Source organism: Stigmatopora argus, chromosome 4 (assembly GCF_051989625.1).
Source record: "Stigmatopora argus isolate UIUO_Sarg chromosome 4, RoL_Sarg_1.0, whole genome shotgun sequence".
Lineage (NCBI taxonomy): Eukaryota > Metazoa > Chordata > Actinopteri > Syngnathiformes > Syngnathidae > Stigmatopora > Stigmatopora argus.
In genome coordinates, this window is record NC_135390.1 from 5438799 (window position 1) to 5465443 (window position 26645).

At 39.8% G+C, this 26645-nt stretch overlaps 2 protein-coding genes across 2 annotated transcripts in view; one reads left to right on the forward strand and one right to left on the reverse strand.

Moving 5' to 3' along the window:
- oxr1a (oxidation resistance 1a) overlaps positions 1-13184 on the reverse strand; it is a 136504-nt gene extending 123320 nt beyond the window's left edge. Inside the window, exons 1-2 of the mRNA XM_077599211.1 lie at positions 13041-13184; positions 2277-2371 (exon numbers count right to left, since the gene is read on the reverse strand). Of these exons, the coding sequence (XP_077455337.1) occupies positions 2277-2293 (17 nt within the window). The 5' untranslated portion in view covers positions 2294-2371; positions 13041-13184. The remainder of the gene's footprint in view (positions 1-2276; positions 2372-13040) is intronic.
- Positions 13185-16176: 2992 nt separating this feature from the next.
- LOC144073048 (uncharacterized) overlaps positions 16177-26645 on the forward strand; it is a 30555-nt gene continuing 20086 nt past the window's right edge. The window contains exons 1-7 of the mRNA XM_077598562.1: positions 16177-16320; positions 17796-17958; positions 18055-18126; positions 18239-18315; positions 19040-19140; positions 20735-20851; positions 24323-24397. Of these exons, the coding sequence (XP_077454688.1) occupies positions 16279-16320; positions 17796-17958; positions 18055-18126; positions 18239-18315; positions 19040-19140; positions 20735-20851; positions 24323-24397 (647 nt within the window). The 5' untranslated portion in view covers positions 16177-16278. The remainder of the gene's footprint in view (positions 16321-17795; positions 17959-18054; positions 18127-18238; positions 18316-19039; positions 19141-20734; positions 20852-24322; positions 24398-26645) is intronic.

A 26645-nucleotide genomic window follows, 5' to 3' on the forward strand; every position in this document is an offset into this window, starting at 1 on the left:
GATTCAGGAGCTTTGAATTTCCAGATAGCAACAATCATTTTGAGCATATCCATGTCATCTACTGTGCTGACACAGCTCTCACAAGACAAAGTGCTGGCTTGGTTTAATCATCTTTTCACCCACAGCATGATGATCACATACTGTGGGGAGACAGGTGGATGCAGCGGCATTGTGAGGACACTCAGTTCTCATTACCACAAAAGATGTATTTGTTTTGTTCTCTCTGTCACAAAATAATGTACAGGACCAATACCAATTACAAAAAAAAATACTAATTTATGGCTGTTTTTCTCCATTAGCAGTAAGAATATGTTTTACCCTTTTTGCACCAAGATCTTCATGACAATAGACAAAAAAATAACTACAACCAGCAGCCTACAACTTGAAGGGCTATTACAGGGGTGGGCAAACTATTCCACAAAGGGCCACAGTGGGTGCGGGTTTTCATTCCAACCCATAGAGAGGGCACCTTTTCACCAATGTGGTGTCCTACAAGTGCAATCAGTGGTTGCAGTCAGGTGCTTCTTGTTTTATGCAGAAATCTCATTGGTTAAACTCTATGTGCTGGATAGGTTGGAACAAAAACCTGCACCCACGGCATCCCTTGAGGACCGGTTTGTCTATCCCTGGGCTATTCCAACCAAAATTGTAGCTTCCATTTTGAAGGCCAAAGTTACTCTCTCTAATCACCTGACACATAATTGCAAGCTTTACTCTCAATAGCAAATCAAATCAAAAGCCTTTATTGCCATTATACAACAGCTGCGTATAACGAAATTAGTGAGATTTAGCATATTAGCAAGCTTTACTCTCAACCTATCTAGTGGTTTAGACATGATTTGACATCAAAAGTGTGCCACACTTCATGACTATTCCACTTATGAGTCTAGCTATCCATCCCGTAGGAGCGTGGAGTGAAGACGGTAAAAAAAGAGATAGGTCAGTTGCTTTGACTGGTGTTGCTGGTACTTACCGTCACCCTGATTGCACTCCGAAGAACGTATTTTGAAAGCATTTTGCCCTATGGACGCGACTATTGAATTTAACTTTTCCATGCAGTGAACATTTTGGAACCAGTGGGACACTAGCTATGTTGGCGAACACTTATAAAAAGGTGTCGGCTACTTCTACTGCCGCAATTACTGCAAAATCAACCCGAACAAAATGACCTAAACTGCCACCAGGAAACGAGAGATAGGCAACAAACTACTACAAAAACATAGTATTAGTACTATGACTGTGTAGTACAATACACTTACACGAATAATAGTGTTGACTAGTGTTACCATGTGTACTGCACGGTGGGGATGTGACTAATGCCTCCTTCCAAACTCAGTTCCAGCTAATGCTAAAATTTTTCATTGTTATTATGTACTTCACATGACAGTCATACATTGGCAAAATGCATTTCCATCCTTTTAATCAGAGCTAAAACCCCTATTTTTGATGACATTGTATTCCTAACACTTACTAATATTCCAAATCTATAAGGCATCATGCATCTGCTTCTATGTTGGATGGTATGTTTAATACATTATTGGAGTTGTATGTCTATTCAAATCGATTGGCTTCAATACCAAACTTGTCTAGTTTAAAAGCACTCATCTTCACTCAAGTAAATCTCTGAAATTAAAGTCCACCAATTCGTGTTTCAGTTGTGATCCCGCGTTGTATGTTTCTTCTTGGCTGTTCATCTTTGTACGTAACAGCATTTCCAGAAAGCCCGAATTGTTTTTATTGCTGTCACAATAAATGCCTTTTCTTCCGCGATGGACTGACAGTCCATTCAGCTACTAATACGTTATTATTCAGATGTATAGCAATAGTTTAGGGTAAAAACAAAAGGCCTCGATACCATCCCTTAAAAGTTCATCATATTAATCCCATTCTTACTTTTGTTTCTTACATGAAGTGAAAATACTCTATTCAAGTCTAAGTTTCAAAAAACATCACTATCATTACTCTAACTGAATCTACAATTGTCATAAAGCAGCCTTGCAAGATTACAGACATCACAAACACAATAGTCAAATGATTTGAACATGTATGGTACCACAAGCTACATTAAAAATGGAAAATGACACACATGGAAATAGAAGGGTTTACTAAAGTTATCTGAATGAAGTATTTGCACACAAATGTCGGATTATCTGATGTAATAGCTAAAAATATACTATATACATAAAAGATCATCTTCTGTACCACTTTTAGTGCATGCACTCTGGATTAAGTGACCAAATCTCTGCCCGATGTAAGAAAAGTGACATTGTGCTGACCTTTTGCTGCTGAACATGGTGCTGGTAGTGTCTTTTTCCTCTTTATCGGGAGTTCTGGATCTACAAGGTCTACAGTTGATTTGGACTTTTCAAATCTGCAGGACATTCACACAGACACATGGACATACACACATATACAAGAGAGAGGGAAGAAAATGGCAGTGAGATTTTCAGCATCACAGTCATATCGCCCTCCGGTTTCTGCATGACTGCTATCCTGACCTCAGTAAATTTAATTAGTATTCCTCCAGGTGAGCTGTATGATTGACTGGCAATAATACAGGTATAATAAAAACAATGTGCTGCAGTAATAGCTAATATTGTAACCTAATTTTTAGATATTTGTAGCATTAGCAAAAAATAATAAATTTAGTAAATTGATTCGATATGCTTAAAAAATAAGCAACTAAAACCTAATTATAAATCCTATTATTTAGTGCTAATACTGTGTGTGATCCTTCTTCACTTTGTGGCTTCAATTTATATATTTGTAGCATTAGCAAAAAATAATAAATTTAGTAAATTGATTCGATATGCTTAAAAAATAAGCAACTAAAACCTAATTATAAATCCTATTATTTAGTGCTAATACTGTGTGTGATCCTTCTTCACTTTGTGGCTTCAATTTTCGCGGCTTCACTACATCGAAGGTTTTTTCTGAGGTATAAAAAAATGCATAAAAATGTCTAAATCCACACTGAAAATTGCAACCAGAAGACAGATAAAAAATGTTGGTGACCTGTTTGAATTTAAGTTGCACTTCTCCAGTGCTGGTTGATCAACGTTTTGAAAAACAAAACAAAACAAAAAACTATCTATAATGCTAGAAAAAATGTCGTCAAAGTAGGTGATCGCACGACTCATGAACACTTTTTCTGGATATGTTTTTGCAACGAAGACAGAAAGTTTGAGGAATTTCTCCACCATTTCTTTGATTTTTGCTTTTGGAATGCTCGCTGCTTCCTCCTCGTCCGTCTTCTCATTATATTCCTCCTGTATTGCCGAGTGTTCCATCCAACTCTAGAAAGTTTTTTATGCCTCTTGATCAACTCATCAATGTCCTCCTCGCTGACCACTTATTTTCATTCGCACTGCTAATTTTCTTGGGAGGCACGATGATAAAAACAGAGGAAGCTGCTTTATCCAGACTTGGATAAACTCAACAAAAAAACATCGACAAATGGCGGTCAAAAGTACAGAAGAGAATCTTGAAACATGGCTAGTGGTTGTTGTGAGACAGCCAATGAGAGCCCAGTAGAGTGTAGCGAGTTTCTAAAGTGAAAATTAATGCATCCGCGACAATTTCGAAATGAAATAACGGATAAGGAAATGTATTTACTTTTTGAGGGATTTCGTAACTTGGATCTTGTTTCGTATCTCGAGGCACTCATTTGCATATAAAAGCTTTCGTAACCTAAACATTTCGTACCTAGAGGCATTTGTAAGTAGACGTATGGCTGTATACTATATGTATGTATGTACAATGACAATAAAGCTTTCAATTCAATTCGATTCACAAGTTAGCCTGGCTGTTGCGTGTAAAGGTTATCAGAGACTGGAGATGAAAAGCTAGAGTAAAAGAAGACAGGATTCAATAATTAATGCGGAGGTCTATAATGAGATGTGTAGGTGGCCAGGAGAAAGGAAAAGAAAATTAGGGTGATTAAAGTGCCGGGTGAGACCCATCTAGCTTTATCTAGACGCATGCGCTGGATGCATAAACCTGCGTATGCATACACATTATTTCATTTAGAATACCTACAGAGTGCCTTTTACACCCACAAACACGCTGGGAACACAGATAAATGGAATGAAGGTAAAAGGTTAACAAAGTAGCTTGACACTGGTAACATCCAGTGGCGGGCAGTGCATTTTCTGGTAGCGCCTTCAACGTATCAATCCAACCTTCAAAAACTATTTTATGGCTATAAAACCTCTACTGCAGCTACAGCTGCGACACATAAAAAATAATCAAGAAATTAATGCACAAAAATGGGGTAAAATCCACTTCCTAGCAGCATTTCACGATTAAATACAAATACTGGAGCTTTTCAGATATTAAAACCAGGCCAGGGGGTGATTTTCCCGGGAAAAGACAGCGATGAACGTCAATTGCGTACGGGCAAACATTGCCCGAAAATGGGGTAAAATCCAGCCGAAAACAGCATTTATTGATTAAATACAAATACTGGAGCTTTTTAGACATCAGAACCGGGCCCGGAGTATCTTTTCCCCGGTAAAAAGACAGCGATGAACGTCGATACGTCCATACGTGAAATGAAAAAAAAATGCACTAAAATTAGGTAAAATCCACTGCCTAGCATCATTTATTGATTGAATACAAATACTGGAGCTTTTGAGACATTACAACCAGGCCAGGGGGGTGATTTTTCCCGGGAAAAGACAGCGATGGATGTCAATGGTGAAACGCCAAAAATTAAACTGGGGTAAAATCCACTTCCTAGCAGCATTTTGTGATTAACTACAAACACTGGAGCTTTTCAGATATCAAAACTTGGCCCACAATTGAAATATTATTTAGGAATATAGCCATATTTTACTCACCAAAAATCCTTTTAACACAATATCCATCCTCCTTTCTTTCTTCCTTCTTTCCTATCGCCATCGAAGCTAATGATGAAAGTCGAGCCTGTCCTGTCATATTTCCGGCATAGTCCGTTTTGAAAATAGCTTTAAATCAACACAACAATATACTATTTGCTTGTGGAGCTAAGTTAGCGTGCTGAAAGTGCCGCACACACCATTTTCCCGGCTGTAACAGGCTTGCTAGCTTCGGAGTTGACCGCCCTTTCTTAATGATGTCCATTTTTTTCTGGAAAAGTCCGTCTGGAAAATAGCTTTGTGAGCAAAAGGAATCCATTTGTTTTTGCTTCTGTCGGCCATTGTGGGTGGAGTTTGCGATCTCGGCTGCCTCGGGTACTGCTTTGGCCCGCCTACTAGCCAATCATAGTTTGTGAAAGCAATGACATGTCCCAGCCAGCAAAATGCTAACGCCTATGAAAAATCATTGTGGGGTTGCCAACTCGAAATCTGATTGGTTAAAAGCAACAGTCTAGTTTAATGCAGCAGAGCCCGCAAGAACTGATTGTGAAGGCTTTGAGGCAGCTCTGATCTGGCAACAAATAATGGCTGAAATGTGATTGGTTAAATGCTTCAATATGAAAACACACATCTGGAAGCAGTGCAACCAGGGGGAAAAGCAATGAAAGGAAGCTAACAGACCATTTGGAATAATAAGTATTGATGGACAAAATATAATATGATTCAGATATTTCTTAGGCCAGCAGAGAAGGCCGTGAAGGCCCTGACGGCCCGCCACTGGTAACATCTGATCATTCTTCAGGTGACAGGGTCACTGTTTGTGAGCAAAGGCATAAAAGAAATGTGTGGCTCCCACGATCCATTAAGTAAAGGGTTGTATATTCTTTCAAAGTAACATAAAAAGAGATCTGACAAGATTAAATGTTTTGAAACTGCAGCACCTGTTGGCTTGATATATGATGATGTACAATAAATTAATAACAATACCGGTAAGATTAGGCATTTTAATGCCAAGCTCCTTAATAAAAACAAAAGCCTCATGCAAATCTCATCAAAACAGTAACACGAGTTACAAGTACTTGCAAATTATGAAAGAGAGATGGTAAAATTTTCTCATATATATATATTTTTTTAATTTGATCTCAATAAAGTTTGGAATATGGTGATGATTTTGACTAACAAAGTAGAGAAAAACTGACACTGTTCAGAGCTTCAAAATTATAACACAGAGTGCTTTACATAACTCAGTCAGATCAAAGGGAAAAGAAACATTTTGCTCAGGGTTGGTATTTGACCAAGACAAATTCCAAACATTCATTCATCATTCATTTTAGAAAATATGATAGAATAGTCCCCGTGCCCGAGTGCTTAGCGCATCGGATACGCAGTTCTGGGATCGAGGGTTCAATCCAAAGTCAGTCCTCACTTCACTGTGTGAAGTCTGCATGTTCTCTCTAGCTTGTGTGGGTTTTGTCCGGGTACTCCGATTACCTCCCACATTCCAAAAACATGCATGGTAGGCTGGTTGAACACTCTAAATTACCCCTAGGTATGAGTGTGAGCGTGAATGGTTGTCCATCTCGGTTGGCCACCGATTCGGGGTGTTCCCCGCCTGGTGCCCATAGTTAGCGGGGATAGGCTTGGAAAATGAATGAATGAATCTTAGCCTGGTAACATATCAGTGAAACGATAGTTGAACTTCCAGTTAGAAGTAAATTGTGTCAAAAAAAAGCATGTGAAAGACCAACCAAGCCATCTTCTTTGCTGCACAAAAATTCATCGGGTAACGTCATGGGGCAGCTCTATTTGATCAAAATTGTGACAAAGTGTCGCACTAGACACACATCGGTGATGGTAGGCCACCCGTCAGCCTTCCTTCTCGATAGTCGTGTTGACCGTAGATGTCTCCACAATTTCATCGCAATCTTCCATAATCAAAACAGGCCGTGGATTAGAGGGTGTTGTGCAGAGCTTTCCATTTTACCTTTAGTTTTAATCCTGGGCGCTAGATGTCGCGGTACAATAACAATGCCACTGGCACTGCTTGTTATAAAAAGGGACATGGACGATGAATGAATGAATAAATACCCAACACTTTGCATCTACGAATTTATGCAATATTTTTAGCTAGATTCATAAGAAGTCAGAATATTATCGATTTTTAGAAGAACAGGCTTTACACATTTGGTCTTTAAGAAAACCTTTGTGCCTGCGGGCACCATCATTGTGACGTCTACACTAGAACTCGTCACACAATCACCTGCCTGACACAAATACATTTATATAGACAATGAGCATTTCAACTACAGAGTTATTCTATAATTACTGCTTAAATGCCATGATGTATATGCTGTATTAAAAAAAAACATCCATTGATTTCATGTCTATATCAAACTAACAATAAAGGCTATGGAATGACTTCACAGTCAGTGAATAAAATAAGTTGAAGTTGATTGATTTATTTGATAAGGTACAGCACATATTAATGAACATATTTATATTCGTGTTAATGAACATATTTATGTAAATATGTAAGATTGTAGCCGCCGGATAATTTCCATCTTTAGTCCCTTGTGTAGTTACAAGATAAACAATAACACACACTAGACACAAACACGTAGTACAATTTTACACAGCGTTGTGATCGCGTTTTTGTTCGTCTAACAGCCCTGCTTTAAGATGATTGGCGAAGAGGTTCAGAGACGGGAGTTCACATATGTTAATTGGTATTAAGTTCCAGGTATGTGTGGCGTGGACAGAGAAGGTGCTTTGGCTGAAAGCACTCTTTTTGAAGGAAACTACACAGTCACCTCTAGAGCCAGCCTTTGTTGATACGTTGGATTTTTTTGTACAAAATCTTGCAGTGGAGGGCCTTTGTGTTGGAAAATATTGTAGACTAAGGTGGCATCTGCATATTTAACAGTATTGTTCCAGTTCAGGCGTTTGTGTTTCTTTAATATCTGACAGTGGTGGTGTGTTTTTGTCTTTCTGTCCAATACTTTCAAAGCTTGCTTATAAATGGTTTTAATTGGTTTTAGTGTTTTTTTGCAGGCCGATGACCAACTTGTTAGGCAGTAAGTCATGTGTGAGATGATCATTGTGTTAAAATATAAATTTTTGTTTCTAATGAACCTAAAATTAGACAAATGGAATTTAATTTTATTCAGCATGTTTTTTTTATCTACCGTTTGAAGGCTAGTTGATGATTAATTAGTTAATGATTTATAAAATCAATGCACCAGTGAAGTCATGTGGTTCCTCCAGACACGAGTGAATTGGACCTTATCAACTTCTATCTGTATAGTAATACAACCTTGTTTGAGGATTTTTTTTTGCCTAGCTTCATTAAGCGAGCCTTAACTTTCATTTTAATTGTCTTTGAGCATGCAGCAAATGCTGACAGACTCCATCAGCATCCAAGCATGTAATGGATTGAGACAAATCACTCTGACAGACGGTAGGTAACCTTTGCCGGAAGCCGTCACCAGTAAAACATCAATGACAGAGATGGTGAGCTCAGGCCTATCCAAAGGTACATTTAAGATGAAGGCTGACTTAGTGATTTCACGTTGGAATAAGAGGAGTGTAGCAGGTGTTAGTTAATTTGACAGAGGGCATCCACCAAATAACCATATCAAACATATTGTATTGTTTCCACTGGAGCAGGGTTTATTTACTGGATTTTTTTTGCAGCCTCTGAGTTTATGAATGACAAACAAGAGTAGGAAAACAAAGATATCTGCTGAGCTGTTTGCTGGGAGAGATCCAAAATATGAGCTGAGGAAGGGGACTTATTAATCAGAGCCCGGTCGGGTGAGCATTGCAAAAGAAAAAAACAAACAAAAAATGGAGCAGATCCTTGTTGCTATGTCAATGGTTCTCAAATAGTGGGGCGCGGCCTATAGGGGGCGCAATGCATGCAGTTTGAGAGCATCTGACTTAGAAAACATCCTTTTTTGCCATTGTAAGATACAGTGGTAGTTCGACATACGAGTGCCCCGACATACGAGCAATTTGAGATACGAGTAAAATTTTGATCAAATATTTACCTTGAGATACGAGAGACAAATTTTGAGACACGAGAAAGCCAGGTGGCCAAGACATGAGAGGCTCTTTTTTGCCGCATCTCCTTCGTGCATCTACGAGCACTGGGCAGAGCGTTGCATTTTCCCGTGTTTTTTTCCCCGTTAGTCAGTGCATAATACAAAGTGAACAACAAAGGGTCCAAAGCAAACAGGTGGAATGAAGAGTTGTGCAAAGAAAAGGCGAACAATGACAATCAATATTAAGCGCAAAATAATTGCAAAATATGAGAGTGGTGTACGTGTCACGGAGCTTGCTCTGCAATACGAGAGGAATACTTCAACGAAATGCACCATCCTGAAGCAGGACGCGATTAAGGATAAGAAGGCTTCCAAAGGACTAACCATAATCCAACTGTGTGGAGTTTGCATGTTCTCCCCGGGCCTGCGTGGTTTTTCTCCGGATACTCTGGTTTCCTCCTACATTCCAAAGACATGCATGGTCGGCTGATTGAACACTCTAAATTGCCCCTAGGTATGAGTGTGAGTGTGAATGGTTCTTTGTCTCCAGCCGATCGCAGGGCACAAAGAGAGGGAGAAGGATTCACTCTCAAACTCATACCTAGGGGCAATTTAGAGGGGGCGGCTTTGACGCAAGAAATTGTAAAATTCAACTGAGATACTGTATGAATCGAAAGTATTGTCTGCTGGATTGCACATTATTTGGGTCAATATCATCTCATCTCATCTCATTTTCTGAACCGCTTTTTCCTCATTAGGGTCGCGTTGGGTCCTGGAGCTAATCCCAGCTGTCTCCGGGCCATAGGCAGGGGACAACCTGAATCGGTGGCCAGCCGATCGCAGGGCACGAGGAGACGGACAACCATGCACACTCACACCCATACCTATGGGCAATTTAGAGTGTCCAATCAGCCCACCATGCATGTTTTTGTAATGTGGGAGGACACCGGAGTACCCGGAGGAAACCCACACAGGCCCGGGAGAACATGCAAACTCCACACAGGTGGACGTGACCTGGATTTGAACCCAGGACCCCAGAGCTGTGAGGCCGACATGCTAACCACTCACTCCACCGGGCCGGGGTCAATACCATAAGGAAGTTAAATTAAAAAAGGAAGTCACATGAGCAGTACAAACAGTAAGTGTGTCCGTTTAACTACCGGTAAAAGGTAGGATGGCGGTGCCCTGAGCGACCAATGGCAGGCAGTACGTTTTTTTCACATTTTATGCAAGATTTTATGCGGTTCTTGAATTTCATTCATAGACGTCAAAATTAATTTTGACTTTGGGGTTTTTCGATTATCGCAGCAATGTCTGGTCTACATCCGCGATGTTCAAGGGATTACTGTAATTGATAACACATGGAACTAAGGCTTTTGAGAAAAGGCCGTGTCAGAATTTTAACGCCTGGACTGTTGCACATAAGTAAACAGATTTGCTCGCTGATGTGAATTAACCTTTGCAAATTTGCATTTGAGCTCTTACATTTTTTTAAAAAATTATTTGTTTGTTTATTAACAATTGTGGTTACCACGTCACCCTTGCAGTTCTGGGGTCAAGGGTTCCATACTAGGTTGGTCCTCACCGTGTGGAGTTTGCATGTTCTCCCGAGCTTGCATGCATTTTCTCCGGGTACTCCGGTTTCACTAAATTGCCCTAGGATATGAGTGTGAACGGCTGTCCGTCTCTTTGTGCCCTGCGATTGGCTGGCCACCAATTCAGGGTGTCCCCCGTCTGGTGCCCGCAGTTAGCCGGGAACGGGACCAGCACCCCTCACGACACTTGTGAGGATAAGCGGTTCAGAAAATGAATGTTTATTTCCAGTTTTTTCTTCAGTTTCATGTTTGAGAAATAATTCATTTAGAAGTATACAGCAATCCAAGACTCTCAATTTTTACCTACATTTATTAATACTGGAATTGTGGATCCACATCGAATATCATCATGTACCATACAAAGTCTATGCTAGTTTCAAAATAGCTTTGCATTTCCTTCCGGGCTAACATGACCCCTATTAAGTGAGCCAATCAAGCTTTGTGTGCCATCAGACATAGTCACGGAAATCAATAGTGGAGAAAGAGGAGATGAGAGACTGAAGACAGATGTAAACAAAGGGTAGGTAGGTGCTGACAAAGGACAAGAGTGGAGAGCAGATGAGTCATATTACTGCAGCGCCGCACAGATTGAAATGTCACTGCAGTTGTTGAATTTGGACATAATTTTTAGATAGTGTCATCTGTCATAATTTGTAGGTCTGAGTGTGAGCATAAATGGTTGTCCGTCTTCTTGTGCCCTGCGATTGGCTGCCCACCGATTCACGGTGACCCTCTATTGTCCGTAGTTAGCTGGCATTAGCTCCAGCACCCCATTTGACCCTTGTGAGGAGAATGAAAATGAATGAATGAATTATTTTCAGTTCAAAAAGACTTCAGGTATGTTTCATGTGTTGGCAAATTACATTCCGGGCAGAATTTTCGATCAGGTCCAAATGGTAAAAAGGAAAGGACAGTTTGTTGCTCTGCTGCAGGGAGGGGGAGCAGAAACCAAGAGGGTCATGGGATGCTCTGGGGGTGGGGGGCGGGGGGAGGAGAGATTCACTGGACTGGGTTTCTAGGGTTTAGCGAGCCAAATCCTCAGTAATCCTCAACTAGCTACATGGCTTGGTGTACTGCATGTAAGTAAAAGCAATACGTACACACCAAGCCCACTTCAAAACACTGTAACTTCCAGAAAATGCCAATTTTCCACTTATCACATACTTTACCACTTGAGTATTTAAAAAGGAGAGCTAAGGGGTCATTTTCCAAACCGCTTTATCCACATTAGGGGGGTGCTGGAGCCTATCCCAGCGGTCTCCGGGCCAAAAGCGGGGGACACCCTGAATCGGTGGCCAGCCAACCGCAGGGCATGAGGAGACGGACAACCCTGCACACTCACACCCATACCTAGGGGCAATTTAGAGTGTCCGATCCACTTACCGTGCATGTTTTTGGAATGTGGAAGGAAACCGGAGTACCCGGAGGAAACCCACGCAGGCCCGCACTTGCAAATGCCACACAGTTGGACCGACCTGGATTTGAACTCAGGACCCCAGAGCTGTGAGGCCGACGTGCTAACCACTCTTGCCGATGGGCAGCGTGGTTAGGCCTGATGAATCTTTATCAACATCTCACGTTAACTTGAGCCCTAAGGCATAAAGGAACAATGCATTTCGACAAAGCAGAATAAATAACATTAAATCAGAGCACCAGTGCTCATTTGATGAACTTTTGTAATCTTTTTCACTTAAGATCCTTCTCCCTCTGTCTTTAAACCCTATGTTTGTAATCTCTCACACATTTTGTCGAGGTTTGCATTGTAAACAATAAGAGACAAAAAAATACTTTATGCCAACCTTGCTGTTTTTCCAGACCATGAACACATGCAGAAGCATTATTTAAACATAGGACTTGCACTTAGAAAGTTATTGATTAATTATGAAGTTGTATCGCTCATAAAAAAGCGAAATTCAATCCAAAGAAAATGAAGACGACGTCCTTCTCGGTTGTTTGTATTATTCAGCACATCATTCTTCTTCTAAGGTGAAATTTCGCATCTTTCTTTTCTTAACTTGTGCTGAACGTTTTATGCGATTAGATACAGAAAATATTCAGATATTGGCCAATTTACACCAGAAAGGAACAATAAAGAAACAGAGTTAAATAATTTACAACAACATTTGACCTCTTTTAAATATCATTATATACATTACTCCAGATTTATGTTTGATACATCAAAGTACTATTTCATATGGAACACACAAATACTAGTGATGATAATTCAGAAAATGAGATGAGATGAAATAGAGAGAAAGAGAGAGAGGATGAGAGAGGGAGAGAGGGGAGAGAGGGGAGAGAGAGGAGAGAGAGAGGAGAGAGAGAGGAGAGTCGAGAGAGAGAAATAATAACAAACTAGATTATTTTAATAGTGGCACAAAGATATATTATACTGAGACCATCCATACATTATTCTGTCCCGTGAGTTAGGGACCTGCCATCTGCAGAAACACAACACTTTATAAACATGAAATCTTTAGAAGGAAACCGGTAATGACAACATAAGCCCAGGAGCCATATGAGAAACAGCGAATAGCGGCGTTGCAATTGAGTACTGTACTTACTTTTAAAACGACGTGAAACAACCATGGAGAAAATATCAATGGTGATGAAAATGTTGTCTCGGGATTTGCTAACCACGTCGGGAACGTAGAGAGTACACAGAGTCATTTGACCTTCTACCAACAGAAAGTACCATCGAACAGACCGAGGATGGGGTAAAGGCGGACCATACCAAAAGAGCGTCCCAGCAGCGAAGGGGGGGCAACATTTGTCAGCACGGCACACATATACAGTAACGCTGAATAATATTCAGATTTGAGCCCACTGTGTTATTGGGCGCAATACTTTTGTTTTTCAAATAGATTTTAGATCATAAGTGGCATGTATGCGCTGTTTTTATAGGTAAAAATATATGTAAGATGGAGAAATCCAGAAAAATGAATATATAATAATAATTAATAATATACTGTTGGCATAGAATATGTATATATATATATATATATATATATATATATATATATATATATATATATATATATATATATTATATATACATTTATTTATTTTTTATTTTTTTATATTATATATATATATATATATATATATATATATATATATATATATATATATATATATATATCAGTGGCGGGCGGTGCATTTTCTGGTAGCGCCTTCAACGTATCAATCCAACCCTCAAAAACTATTTTATTGCTATAAAACCTCTACTGCAGCTACAGCTGCGACACATAAAAAATAATCAATAAATTAATGCACAAAAATGGGGTAAAATCCACTTCCTAGCAGCATTTCATGATTAAATACAAATACTGGAGTTTTTCAGACTTTAAAACCAGGCCAGGGGGGGATTTTCCCGGGAAAAGACAGCGATGAACGTCAATGGCGTACGGGCAAACATTGCCCGAAAATGGGGTAAAATCCAGCCGGAAACAGCATTTATTGATTAAATACAAATACTGGAGCTTTTTAGACATCAGAACCGGGCCCGGAGTATTATTTCCCCGGTAAAAAGACAGCGATGAACGTCGATACGTCCATACAAAAAATGCACTAAAATTAGGTAAAATCCACTTCCTAGCAGCATTTTGTGATTAAATACAAACACTGGAGCTTAAATACAAACACTGGAGCTTTTTAGATATCAGAACTTGGCCCACAATTGAAATATTATTTAGGAATATAGCCATATTTACTCACCAAAAATCATTTTTACACAATATCCATCCTACTTTCTTTCTTCCTTCTTTCCTATCGCCATCGAAGCTAATGATGAAAGTCGAGCCTGTCCTGTCATATTTCCGGCATAGTCCGTTTTGAAAATGGCATCAAATCAACACAACAATATACTATTTGCTTGTGGAGCTAAATTAGCGCGCTGAAAGTGCCCCACACGCCATTTTCCCGGCTGTAACAGGCTTGCTAGCTTCGGAGTTGACCGCCCTTTCTTAATGATGTCAATTTTTTTCTGGAAAAGTCCGTCTGGAAAATAGCTTTGTGAGCAAATCTGCAACAAAATCCATTTGTTTTGCTCTGTCGGCCATTGTGGGTGGAGTTTGCGATCTCTGGCTGCCTCACTATGGCTTTGGCCTGCCTACTCTCTATAGCAAGCCAATAATAGTTGGTGAAAGCAATGACGTATCCCAGCCAGCAAAATGCCAATGCGTATGAAAAAGCATTGTGGGGTTGCCAACTCGAAATCTGATTGGTTAAAAGCAACAGTCTTGTTTAATGCAGCAGAGCCCGCAGAACTGATTGTGAAGGCTTTGAGGCAGATTTCTGATCCTGGCAACAAATAATGGCTGAAATGTGATTGGTTAAATGCTTCAATATGAAAACACACATCTGGAAGCAGTGCAACCAGGGGGAAAAGCAATGAAAGGAAGCTAACAGACCATTTTAAATAATAAGTATTGATGGACAAAATATAATATGATTCAGATATTTCTTAGGCCAGCAGAGAAGGCCTTGAAGGCCCTGACGGCCCGCCACTGCTGATAATCCATCCAAAATTGATATACCTTTATTATTTTTAAAGGGTTTAGCACAGGGGTGTCCAAGTCCGGTCCTCGAGAGCCCCTATCCAGTCTGTGTTCCATGTCTCCTACACCAACCCACCAGAATCAAATAATCTGGATCGGTATCAAGCTTGCTGATGAGTTGATCATTTGATTCAGGTGTGATAGAGGAGGGAGATATGGAAAACAGACAGGATAGGGGCTCTCGAGGACCGGACTTGGCCACCACTGGTTTAGCGGGCAGTATTAAAGATGGTAGAACAAAATATGCTGGTTCAATGTAAAATATGCTTCTACTTCCGAAACCACTTCTGGACCCAATTAATTTTGTAAGTAAGTACACAACTGGAATTTGCACGGCAACCGAATTCCTGATTGGTTGACAATAGTGGCAGATTTGTAACATGAAGTGAATCGCAAGTGCAAGTAAAATATAAGCCGGGGTAGGCTCCAGCCCCCACACGCCGCGACCCTAGTGAGGATAAAGCGGTTCAGAAAATGAGATAAGACAAACACCTTAAAACACAGGAGAGTGTAAATAAAATCTCCACATCAAGGATTTTAATGGATTATAACTACAAAACTACATCAATTTGTCATTATATGTATGTTTTTTTGAAGAGCAGGACACCGTTGAGTTGATGCAGCACTTGTTTTTAAACCCAATAACGAATTTGAGCTCTTCAAATGCATTAAAATGCATTATAACACCAGTAATTGTCGGGTCTTGCAATGCGTGGCTCCAAAATCCTCAGGTTTAAATCAGTGGGATATAGCGACCTCTGTAGGCCAAAAGAACAACGAAACACTGCACTTCTGCTTTATTGAGCGTCACCAAGACAAATATATGGACTGCTATAGAAACAGTGCTGTTGATAATAATGGGGAGGAGGGCAGAGGAGAGGATCACGACAATATACCTACTATTAACGCTATTATTCTAAATGATAGGTACAAAATCGTCTGAATTTATATAACTTATTCAACGTTACTACGATCTATAATGCCATATCTGTCAACAACATGTGGTATTTAAGTACGTTTTATAATTTGACAGTAAGTACTGCTAAATATGGTTGTTCACTAAAAAAATAAATAAATAAATAAATATCTATTTGATAAAGTTTGTCGACATTGAAGTTTGCCTTTCTCCGGTTTCCGTAGCACTACCAGGAAGTGCTGGTCATTTTATTCTATCAAATTCAAATACAGGACAGTTTACAGTCCTTGCTGCTATATTAATAAGATTTATAGGACTCTTTTCAAAATGAAGAAAAAACCTGACCTTAAAGCTAGTACTGCTAAAAAGGTAATGTCATGTTTAATATTCAATTTATTAAATATTAGGCAGACGATTAAATTAGAACTAAACCTTAGTCAATAAAAAGTAGCCACAAATGTATGAATCCTGTGTTATTTGATAGCCTATGTTAAATCAAAAAAACAAACTTCTGTGCATAGCATCAATGGTTATCATAGGTTCTTTAAACATAATCCGGTATTAAATAAATGAGGATAATTTGGACCATGAATTTAGTCCTGAAAGAATGAAAACTATTCCAACATTATCTGGCTCAATCATCTCCTTTCATATACATCATTATTATAATTAACATATTTTATTTAACCCTGATACATTGTAATATTTCTAACATTTCAATTTAGAATGAGAAGTTCTCTCATCTCATGCAGTTTTCTGAGCCACTTTATCCTCACTAGGGTCGCGGGGGGTGCTGGAGCCTATCCCAGCTGACTTTGGGCCATAGGAGGGAGGGCACCCTGAATTGGTGGCCAGCCAATCGCATGGCACAAGGAGACAAAAAAACCATTCACGCTCACATTCATACCTGGGGGCAATTTAGAATGTCCAAACAGACTACCATTGGAATGTGGGAGGAAACCAGAGTACCCAAAGAAAACCCACACAGGCCCAGAACATGCACACAGGTGGACCAACCTGGACTTGAACCCAGGTCCCCCACTGTGAGGTGACGCGCTAACCACTCAGCTGCCGGGCTGTGCTGATTTTTTTTTTTTAAATGATAACCCTAGCCCTTACCCATCAACATCATAATCAGCATCACATCATTATAATTTTTTACTAGAATATGTATATTCTTAGAATACTGAAGATGTTTTAAAGACGATTATTATTTAGTTGTTTTAAAAATACTGCACTCCTTAGAGTAATAATATTTTTTATTAGTAGTTTATATCCATTATACAAAAGTCAAAAGTTGAAAAGAATGAGAAAAAAATCCCACGCCCTCTAAACGTCCGGCGACGAAACGTCCGGGCGACCAAACGTCCGGGCGACCAAACGTCCAGCGACCAAACGTCCGACGACCAAACGTCCGGCGACCAAATGTCCGGTCACGGTCTGTTACTGTCCTTAGTTTCTAAAGAGCTGCAGGCCCACTCAGTGAACATGTTTGCCTAGTGGTTTGATTTACAGCAGCACAAAAGCACAATAGTACTGAAAACACACGGTCACTACTGGATTAGATCCGATCTTCTGATCGAATCTAACACGCCAAAAATTGTCGTACAGGACGCTGATAATGAATATCGCGACATCACAACTACAATTCTTAATTATTCTGATTCTTTTCTATAAATTGAACATATTTTTATGTCTCAGAAATTAATCAATAAATTATTCTCACTAATCACACCTTTTCTTCAAATTTATCTAATTTTAGGAACAAGAAACTAATATGGCTTCAATTATTTTTGACCTGTGGTTTAACAATGAATTGGTTTTCTCTCTTTTCCAAAATCCAGGTAGCACAAGGAGGTCAACCCAGCAAAGACAATGCCAAAAGTCGTTTTTGCCACACCTCTGTGCTCATGAACATTTCAAAATGTTTGCTTTTAATCATCATCATCCCGCCATTTCTAAACTATGCTTCACTGCAAAGAGAAGGACAGATGCTCCTGCCAAAAGGTTTGAAAAAATACCCCAAATTTGCTATTCATTGAATACAAAGCACTAAAAACTCAATTATCCAAATCTCTGCAATAATTTTGTGATTTTACCTAGATGGCCAGATGATAGATGTTGGCCTGGGTCAAAGAATGCATCTACTATGTAAAGGGCAAGGAAATCCAGTTGGTAAATCATGCTAAAAGCACCGCTTTATGGAATAGATGCCTACATGTTAAAGCCATTTTTCATGAGCCCATCTAATAACCTCCCCCTCTCTCTTTTTTTTATTTTTTTTAAGTTATACTAGATTCACCAACCGGAATGTCCTCAGACATTTGGTTTAATGTCCAAGAGAGTGTTGCCACATTAACAAAGGTGAGGAATTATTGCAGTATGTTAAATTAATGTCAACACTTGTATATGGTATGACAGTCATTTAAACATTGGGCTCACACCCCTTTAGTTGATTTACTTATTGTGGTTCAGTTGTTTTTCAGAGGGCTTTTTCTCTAGATATGTTTTTTTAATTGAATGGCACTGTTATTATTATTTTGGTTAAATGCATTTTTATAATTGATATTCTTATTATTTGCTATCCGTGCTTTGACTTTTTTATTATCTCGGTTATGGTCCGTGGAAGCTGAGTAGGTTTGGACCCCAAAGCAGATGACTTGAACCAAAGAGTCTTTTTGCAAGATTGATTCAAATCCAAATACACGCAAAACATGTAACAAAAAGTGGGGGACACCCTGAATCGGTGGCCAGCCAATCGCAGAGCTCAAGGAGACCGACAACCATTCACGCGCACACGCATTCCTAGGGGGAAGTGTTCAACCAGCCTGCCACGCATGTTTTATGTGGGAGGAAACCGGTATACCCGAAGAAAACCCACGCAATCCTGAGGAGAACATGCAACCTCCACACAGTTAGGACCCACCCGGGATCGAACCCTCACCCTAGAACTGTCAGGCCGACAAGCTGACCACTTGTCCAACGCTGCCCAATATTACATCTGAAATATGTTTTGTAAAATTTGAGTCCTAATTTTAAAGATCACTGAAAAATCTGTTTACGGCTGTATTTTCTGTACACTATGCAGGTTTGTACCTATGATCGAATGGGGCTAGGATTTAGCAAGCGTCTAATGCAGAATGAAACCACAGGAACTGAGAAGGTTTGGGAAAAATCCACAACTGGACAGTAAGTATACAAATTCTACAGTATGAACTATGCAAAAGTTTTGAGACAGCATTATTGCCGTGACGTCCACGCATCGACGGCATCCCATTTTTACGGCTTGTTGTGATTCACTGTTGCGTCACACACATCGTGGATATATTTGTGGTTCTGAAAAATTCACATGAAAATCTTGGATATACTTGTGGCTCTTAAAACGTGTGTGAATGTTTTTGTGTGTGAATAGTTTCGAAGACGCACGGTGATGGTGGCTACAAGTAGTTTGAGTCGGAGACTATTTACGCGCTCGGTCACATCACAGCTCCCTGTTGTCACAATATCTCTGCCTCCTGATGTAGTTGGTTCTTAGCTGGCCCTCGTTTAACCCAGTAAAGAGTTGGTGCTCGCTAAGCACCAGCTTTTCAGTCTCTTGGCCCAGTATTTTCCATTCATACAGAAAAAATAGGCAGGCTATGAATAGAGCCACACCTTCACCACACTGTCAATGCGCAGAGGTGTCTGAGGGTGGTCAGACTGAGCATGGGACCTCATAGACATACGAAGGAGTGTTCCAGGTTTCAGGCCCTGGAGCAAAGCTAAGGTGGCTCTGGACTGTTAAAACCGCAATATCATGTTCCTGTGAGGGGAACCGTGGGGATTGGTAACCTAAGAACCAAAGAAAAGGGCACATACTCCTGGAGCCATTCAGCAGGGAGTTGTGCATGCATTTTATCCATTGAAGTTGGTTGCTTCAGCTATTGGGATGGGCTTGTGTCGTACAGTAGATGGCTGCTTCGAGCTCTTGGTTGGCTGTTAGTCTAGAAATACTCACTTCGAACATGTTTCAGCAGGGATTCCATGTAAGCAAACAATTTAATGGGTGAGCAGGCATGAAATGGACTGCTTTGGAGAACCTGTTGACCATGCTATGATCCAAGTGTTACCCTTCCATGGTGGGAGATCGGTGGCACCTCTTGAGCTATTTGGGACCATGGGTAGCTCAGGATAGGTATTGGGTGGAGGAACCTAGAGCTGGGCTTTGTGGAAGTTTTGCTACAAACAGAAACAGCACAGGCCGGGGCAAATGTTCTAGTGTCTTCAGGCATGGAAAATTATTAAAACTATTTCACCAACTGGCGTTGGTGTACGATTTTATTCCAACTAAACAACATGACACCTTTTCACCAATTTGGTGTCTTACAAGTGTAATCAGTTGATTTCAGTCAAGGGCTGCTTGTTGTTTGTGCTGGATCGGTTGGAACAAAACTAGGAAAAACAGCAGCCCTTGCTGACTGGTTTGGAGACTCCTGGCGTACAGTATGCTATGCATTGCTAAGATATTCTTAAAAGTCAACCTTTTAGCCCATGTTGCTTTAGACCAGGGGTCACCAACTCCAGTCCTCGAGGGCACCTATCCAGTCCGTTTTATGTGTCTCTCCTCAAGTTTACCCAAATCACATGATCAACTCATCAACAATCTCTCCAGAAGCCTAGCAACAATTCTAATTATTTGATTCAGGTGTGTTGGAGAAGAAAAATATAGAAAACAGACCGGAGTTGGTGACACCTACTTTAAACCTTATGTTATCTGTAACCATAAGTGTTTTTTGTCTTAAAGGATGGTGGATGATTTGCACCGTCTGCTACAGGCTGCTGGGATTGCTATGCCCTTCATACTGGTTGGCTCAGAGATAGGCACACTCAACAGCAGGTTTTACAGTCACATCCATGATGTGTAAGTATAAAGACGTTTTTGATTGACTTTGCTTACATATTGATCTTCCATAACATATAGTTTAAATACATTCACAATAATAACATTTTATTTTAAAATACTTTTGTTTGCTTCAAACTTACTACTGATTCCTTATTTCCTATCATTTTTGTGCCTGCGAAATTGGGCACCAAGTTGTTTGCTTATGCACAAAAATGTGTGTACTTGCAAGGCAGAGCCACGTTCACACAGAATTTAGTGCCCACTACGGTATTTGAGAATCACGCACAACACGCCCACAAATAGTGCACTTAATCTGTTAGAGTGAACATTTGGTAGAGCAGTTTTGGGATCTTAGTAAGTGCGGCCCTAGAAAATACTACACAAATAGGATATCAGAGTAGATAAAATATGTACATCAGCTATCCCAAAGCCTCAGATTTGTGATAAACATGCTGTAGCCATGTCATCTAGTTCAAAGTAAGGATAGATCTCTCAGTTCATTGTTTGTTGTGTAATATAGGGTCAGCTAAATCTGCCAAGTTAGCATACCATGCACTTGGTCATTTTCCATTCGGTTCTTGTTGTAGTGACTGTTTGTGGTGACTGTTCTTATTGGTGGGTTTCGTCCACACATTTGATGGTAAATCTGTTAGAGTACCACTAGTGAGACTATTGTTGTTCAGTAATAACCTGTCTGCGTGCTGTCTTTAGTATAGCGAGCTGTTTCTTGATGTTGTGCAGTTTGTGAGGCACACGAGCAACCCAGGAAAGTCATTGTTCTCCACACTTCACACCTGCCGTGTTTCTAAAAATCTAAAATCTATTTGGCTTGGTGTGAATGCAAACCAATGAAATCTGGTGCGGACCAAACAGCTGGATCGAGACCTGTCCAGGGACGTTCTCTGGGTTCGTCTCCAAACGGACTGTGGTGCTGTTTGCTTTACTGCACCGTGGTTCATCCAAAGCTGAAATCACACACCCATTTTCACATAACAGGCTCCCGTAGCCACAGGGAAGTGAAGTATTATGGGAAAAGTTATTTAGTTTGAATTTTATTTTGGTCTTGCCCAAATAAAAGCAAACAATAGATTTTCTTGGGTTAAATACGCCTTCAGTTTCCCATGTCACTCGGTACATTATTTCAGGTTTATTTTGAGTATATACATTCATGTATACATCTTGGTTTTTGATTTTATTAAATGGGTTTTCCTGTGAATATGCGACTTAAACCCAATAGAAATGTATATTTGTTAGTTTCTTCTATATTATACAAATTTTTGGCTTGTTAGATTTATGCTCCAGAGTGACTTTTAATCCGAAAAAATATGGTAATTCTGGTTTAACTAAATACAATCCTCATATAAACTCATTAAGATCGTAGCTCAGTCAACGTTGTCATACCAACACAGGTGTCTATTGTTTTCTCTGTAGTTTAAATATTACAATTCAAGACATAACCTTAATTTGAAGTGTGTAACATAATACACTTCACTCGAGCTTCACATTCTGGTTTTAGTCAATTGGAATTAAAACTTTACCTTAAAATAATTTTCTGAACAAACTTCAAAATACATCAAATGTTGAAGTTTTGTAAATATGTGATTCAATGTTTCTCTATCTCATTATTGCATAAAAAATAGATTATTGTGTCCACTCCCATCTGCCCCTTTAACTCAGCCACCCAGGTGACATTGTTGTGATTAATGTGACACGAAGCTGGACCTGGGGATGAAAGATTTAGTGTTTACTCAGGGACCGTATTGCCGCTGACAAGAGAGAAAATTAACGAGTGGTGAGGTGACACCTTTCCAAATGGAAATATTACCCTTGCAGTGTGTGTGGTCATGATTCTAATGGGACTGGAACATGTGATTCCACAGAAAGACACATTGAGTGGCATAACTTGTTACTCATGTATGTTATGGCCTAGAAAGGAATACAACATGAATCACCAGTGAAATGTAAGTCTATTTGTCATTTACAGACATTTCTAGTGCTTTCTCTTTCCATGGTGTTCTCACTTGGCAATGCAAAGTGGACACTCTCCTACTTGGAAAACTGTAAAAAAATCAAACCCAAACACTGTGTGCACTTTTCTTCTGAATTGGAGTCTGCCCAACTGCTATGTGTTAGCTAAAATGCAACCCCTGTAATCTGCAACCTGTGTTGCGATAAGGGGATAGACAGCGCAGTAAATGGGAGGAGAGTGGATGGCAGTGCTACTCGGGGTATGGGAAGTTGGGCATGTGGACAGGCTGCAGCGCGACACAAAAGGGGAGATGGTACACCGAGCGTTTCAGCTGCCCCATCCATCAGACAACAGAGATTAAATGATTTCTCAAACAGATGAATGAGTTAGAACACAATTCCAACTTTTAGTCAGAGAATGAGCATACAGCATGATTAAAACATCAAAAAATGACATTTTCTAGCAATCCACTATGAAAGTTGAAGACTGGATGCGATTTAAAGAGAAGCTTATCATAGCTATTGGTAACAAAATCAAAGTCATTAAAAGCTCATATTAGTTCTGGGGATAATGGAGAAATCGTGTTTCAAATCATGTTTGTGTTTTCCACAAATCTGCTGGCGAGACGATTATTTCTGAGAGTAGGATCTTTTGTGTCATCTTTGCTTATTTTTCTTGCATTTCATTATGGTAGGATGTAGCTTAAAGTGTTCGTTTGGAAAATGATTTTGCAAGCCAGCTGGTCCACTGTTGCTCTATTCCTGTGATTGTACAAGCTGATAAAAAGTTTTTTTTTTAAATTCCCACTAAAAAGAACTCTGAAAAACAAAATAAACAATGATGACACAAGCACAGTGATGTAAACAATATTGGCATAAAAGATCCTTCTATTTTGTCTGTTTTTCATGGGCTGCATTCAATGACTTTATTACTACTTCTGTCAAAGATTGTTAACATTTCTGTCAAAATTTGTGTAGTGGGCACTTTGTCTTTGCAGAAAAAAAATCCATTGGCCTCAGAATCTGTAAGCATATAAAATCCTGATTAGCTATCATCCACAGTCCTGCTGACCATTACAGATAATGAATGGTGTACAATTAAATATAAGCATGTTTTAGAGTGACCTTTATTCTTTGGCACCCAAGGCGTACTGTTGCAATAATCGCACCATGTAAAGATATTAACTTCAGAGACTTAGAAAGATTTGTAAAGAACTGAAATTTTCAGTACATGGGGAAAACAAATTCAGTTTGTGTTCATCTTTTAAGAAAAGGAAGGGAGAACCATACTTTTTAAATAAAATTATTTTTCTCCAGTCTAGAACAAGGCATTTCTGTACTCAATTTTTTTTTTACTGAACTGCCTGGTAATGAACACCCATGTCATCTGGTTTCCTTTTACAGATGACAATAAAACAGACTTTACACTAATACATTCATCCATCCCTGCGACCCTTGTGAGGATGAGCGGAACAGAAAATAAAAATAAAATTTATCCGTGCGTCCTTTTTTGTTTTTTAGGCAAGTGAGAGACCTGGTTTTGATTGATCCTATCCCAGAGGATATTTTTGAAGAACAGGAATGGAAAGAGTACTGGTGAGTTTATTTTCTATGTAACCATATAAAATATGCTTTCTGAATACAGTTTAAACCAGGGATCCCCAAACCGGTCCTCGAGGGCCGGTGTGGGTGCAGGTTTTTGTTCCAACCGTTCTAGCATAAACAGTTTGACCAATGAGATTTCAGCAGAAAACAAGAAGCACCTGGCTGCAATCCACTGATTGCACTTGTAGGACACCAGATTGGTGAAAAGGCATCCTCTTAATGGGTTGGAAAGAAAACCCACACCCACTGCGGCCCTTTGTGGAATAGTTTGGAGACCACTGGTTTAAACCAATGGTCCCCAACCCTTTTCTGACCAGAGACCGAGTCGGGGGTTGGGGTAGAGTGTATGTGGGGCCCGATTACACCAAACGAAACAAGTCCCAAGCCCCAAGTCCCGGCAAGATTGAAACAGCCGTACTAGTTTTGGCGTAATGTGGTTTGAGAACCATTTTTCAAGTATCTCAAAGCCTGAGAACAACTGTATGTATGTAACGACCCAACCGACATACACATTGAATAGGTTTTTGTGCTACAAACTGGATTAGGGCAGTGGAGCGCCACGTTCAGTAGGTCAGTAGCTCGACCAATCTGTGTTCGGACAAGAAAACTGGGTTATATTTATGGTGTGTTTGGGTTGGAGACTGTCGTTTTGATCTGGCAGCGCACCATTGGCTCATGATGTTCTTACTTGTCGATGGTGCCTCGTGTGCCTGAGGTTCAAATTGTTAATATTTATTTCCCTGGCGGACCCTTAGGTCTGCGTAAGGGTGCTTAGGAACCACTGGTCTGAAGGGTACTCAAGACAACGTGTCTTTCATTTCCAGTAAATGTATATTATAGAGTATACATGGGCGAGGTTGTTATTGTGCGTGTTTTGGTAATCTATTTGTGTAAGTAGAAGCACAGTGGCTAATCCACATGTGGGCAGATCGCAATAAAGGATGAAAGTGGAAAAGTCACGACAGAAAAAAAGTATTTCGGGGAGCACCTGGAAACTCGCTGGCGGAAATTCTTCCGAAAATGACGTTTGTAAATTACGTGGAAAGGCGTCCTACCTTACGACCTATCAGCCACGTGGTGCGTTTAGGCACATGTAAAAACGATTCATACATCAACTCTGCTTTCAGCTTTAACAAATAAAAGATTGAGTTTACACACTTGAAGAAGGTAAAGAAATTCAATCGCTCGTCTATTAGGATCCGATAGCCCTTTCTGGCCACCATAAAAATGTCAACTCTCTGTGATGCACGGTTTGGACAAATGTAGCGAGAGAAATTTAACATACATTTTTAACTTTTGTGCTAAGAATAGATTATCATATTTGCTGGATGGGCGTTATTAGCTTGATTAAATGGAGAGAAAAGAAAACAATTAGCTGGTCACAAGCTTTGGCCTTGAAAAAGAGGTGAACAAGATTTTTTACATGGTTAAAACTCACTGTTATGAAGCTGCTTAAATCCAGCATTTATTACATCTTGTAAATTGTCTTGTCTTGGTTGTAACACATAAATGTTAATCTGCTTCTACTTAAGAAAATTCCAAGTTACAAAATTGCTTCTAGAAACAATTATATATTGTATTTGTATATGAAATGTGCATTTGAAACTGTGTGGATCTTTTTGAGACTCATCTCGAGCAGAAGAGAAACACATTTGCATTTTGTGATTTACAAACACATCTGTCACGGAAAACATGCATACTGACGCAGCCCCTCAGCACACACACTTTGGGATTTGTAAACGCCTCTGACACAAAACATGCACACATTCATCAAATCTGTGCGTGGATTGTCTTACGTCTATGTATATAACGTGCTTTGCCATTCAAATCCGCATTCATGAGTGTTTGGATCTTTTTAAGGCAGAGAAACACATGCATTTTTTTCTAAATGAGCCCATTTTCATACAATATATGTTTGTTTCCTTTACAGCCAATCACACGGGCTGGAGTGTTGTGTAATGTTGCTGCTGTGACGGTCTATTGCAGTGCCAGCCTACCCTTGCTCCATACTGAATTAGATGGCTGTTGTTGCCAATTTGCATCATATATAAAAATAGTGTTTGTATATGGTAAATGAACCAGTGTTTAGTACAAACATTCACAACATGTATAAATGGAGAGGTAGCAGTCACATTTAAGGTTAGGGGTTTCGACTCACCAGTAGTTGTGCTTGCTTGGTGCTACTAATCAATTGAAGGGCCCCGAAGGTAATGTCTGTTTAGGGTGCCCTAAAACACCA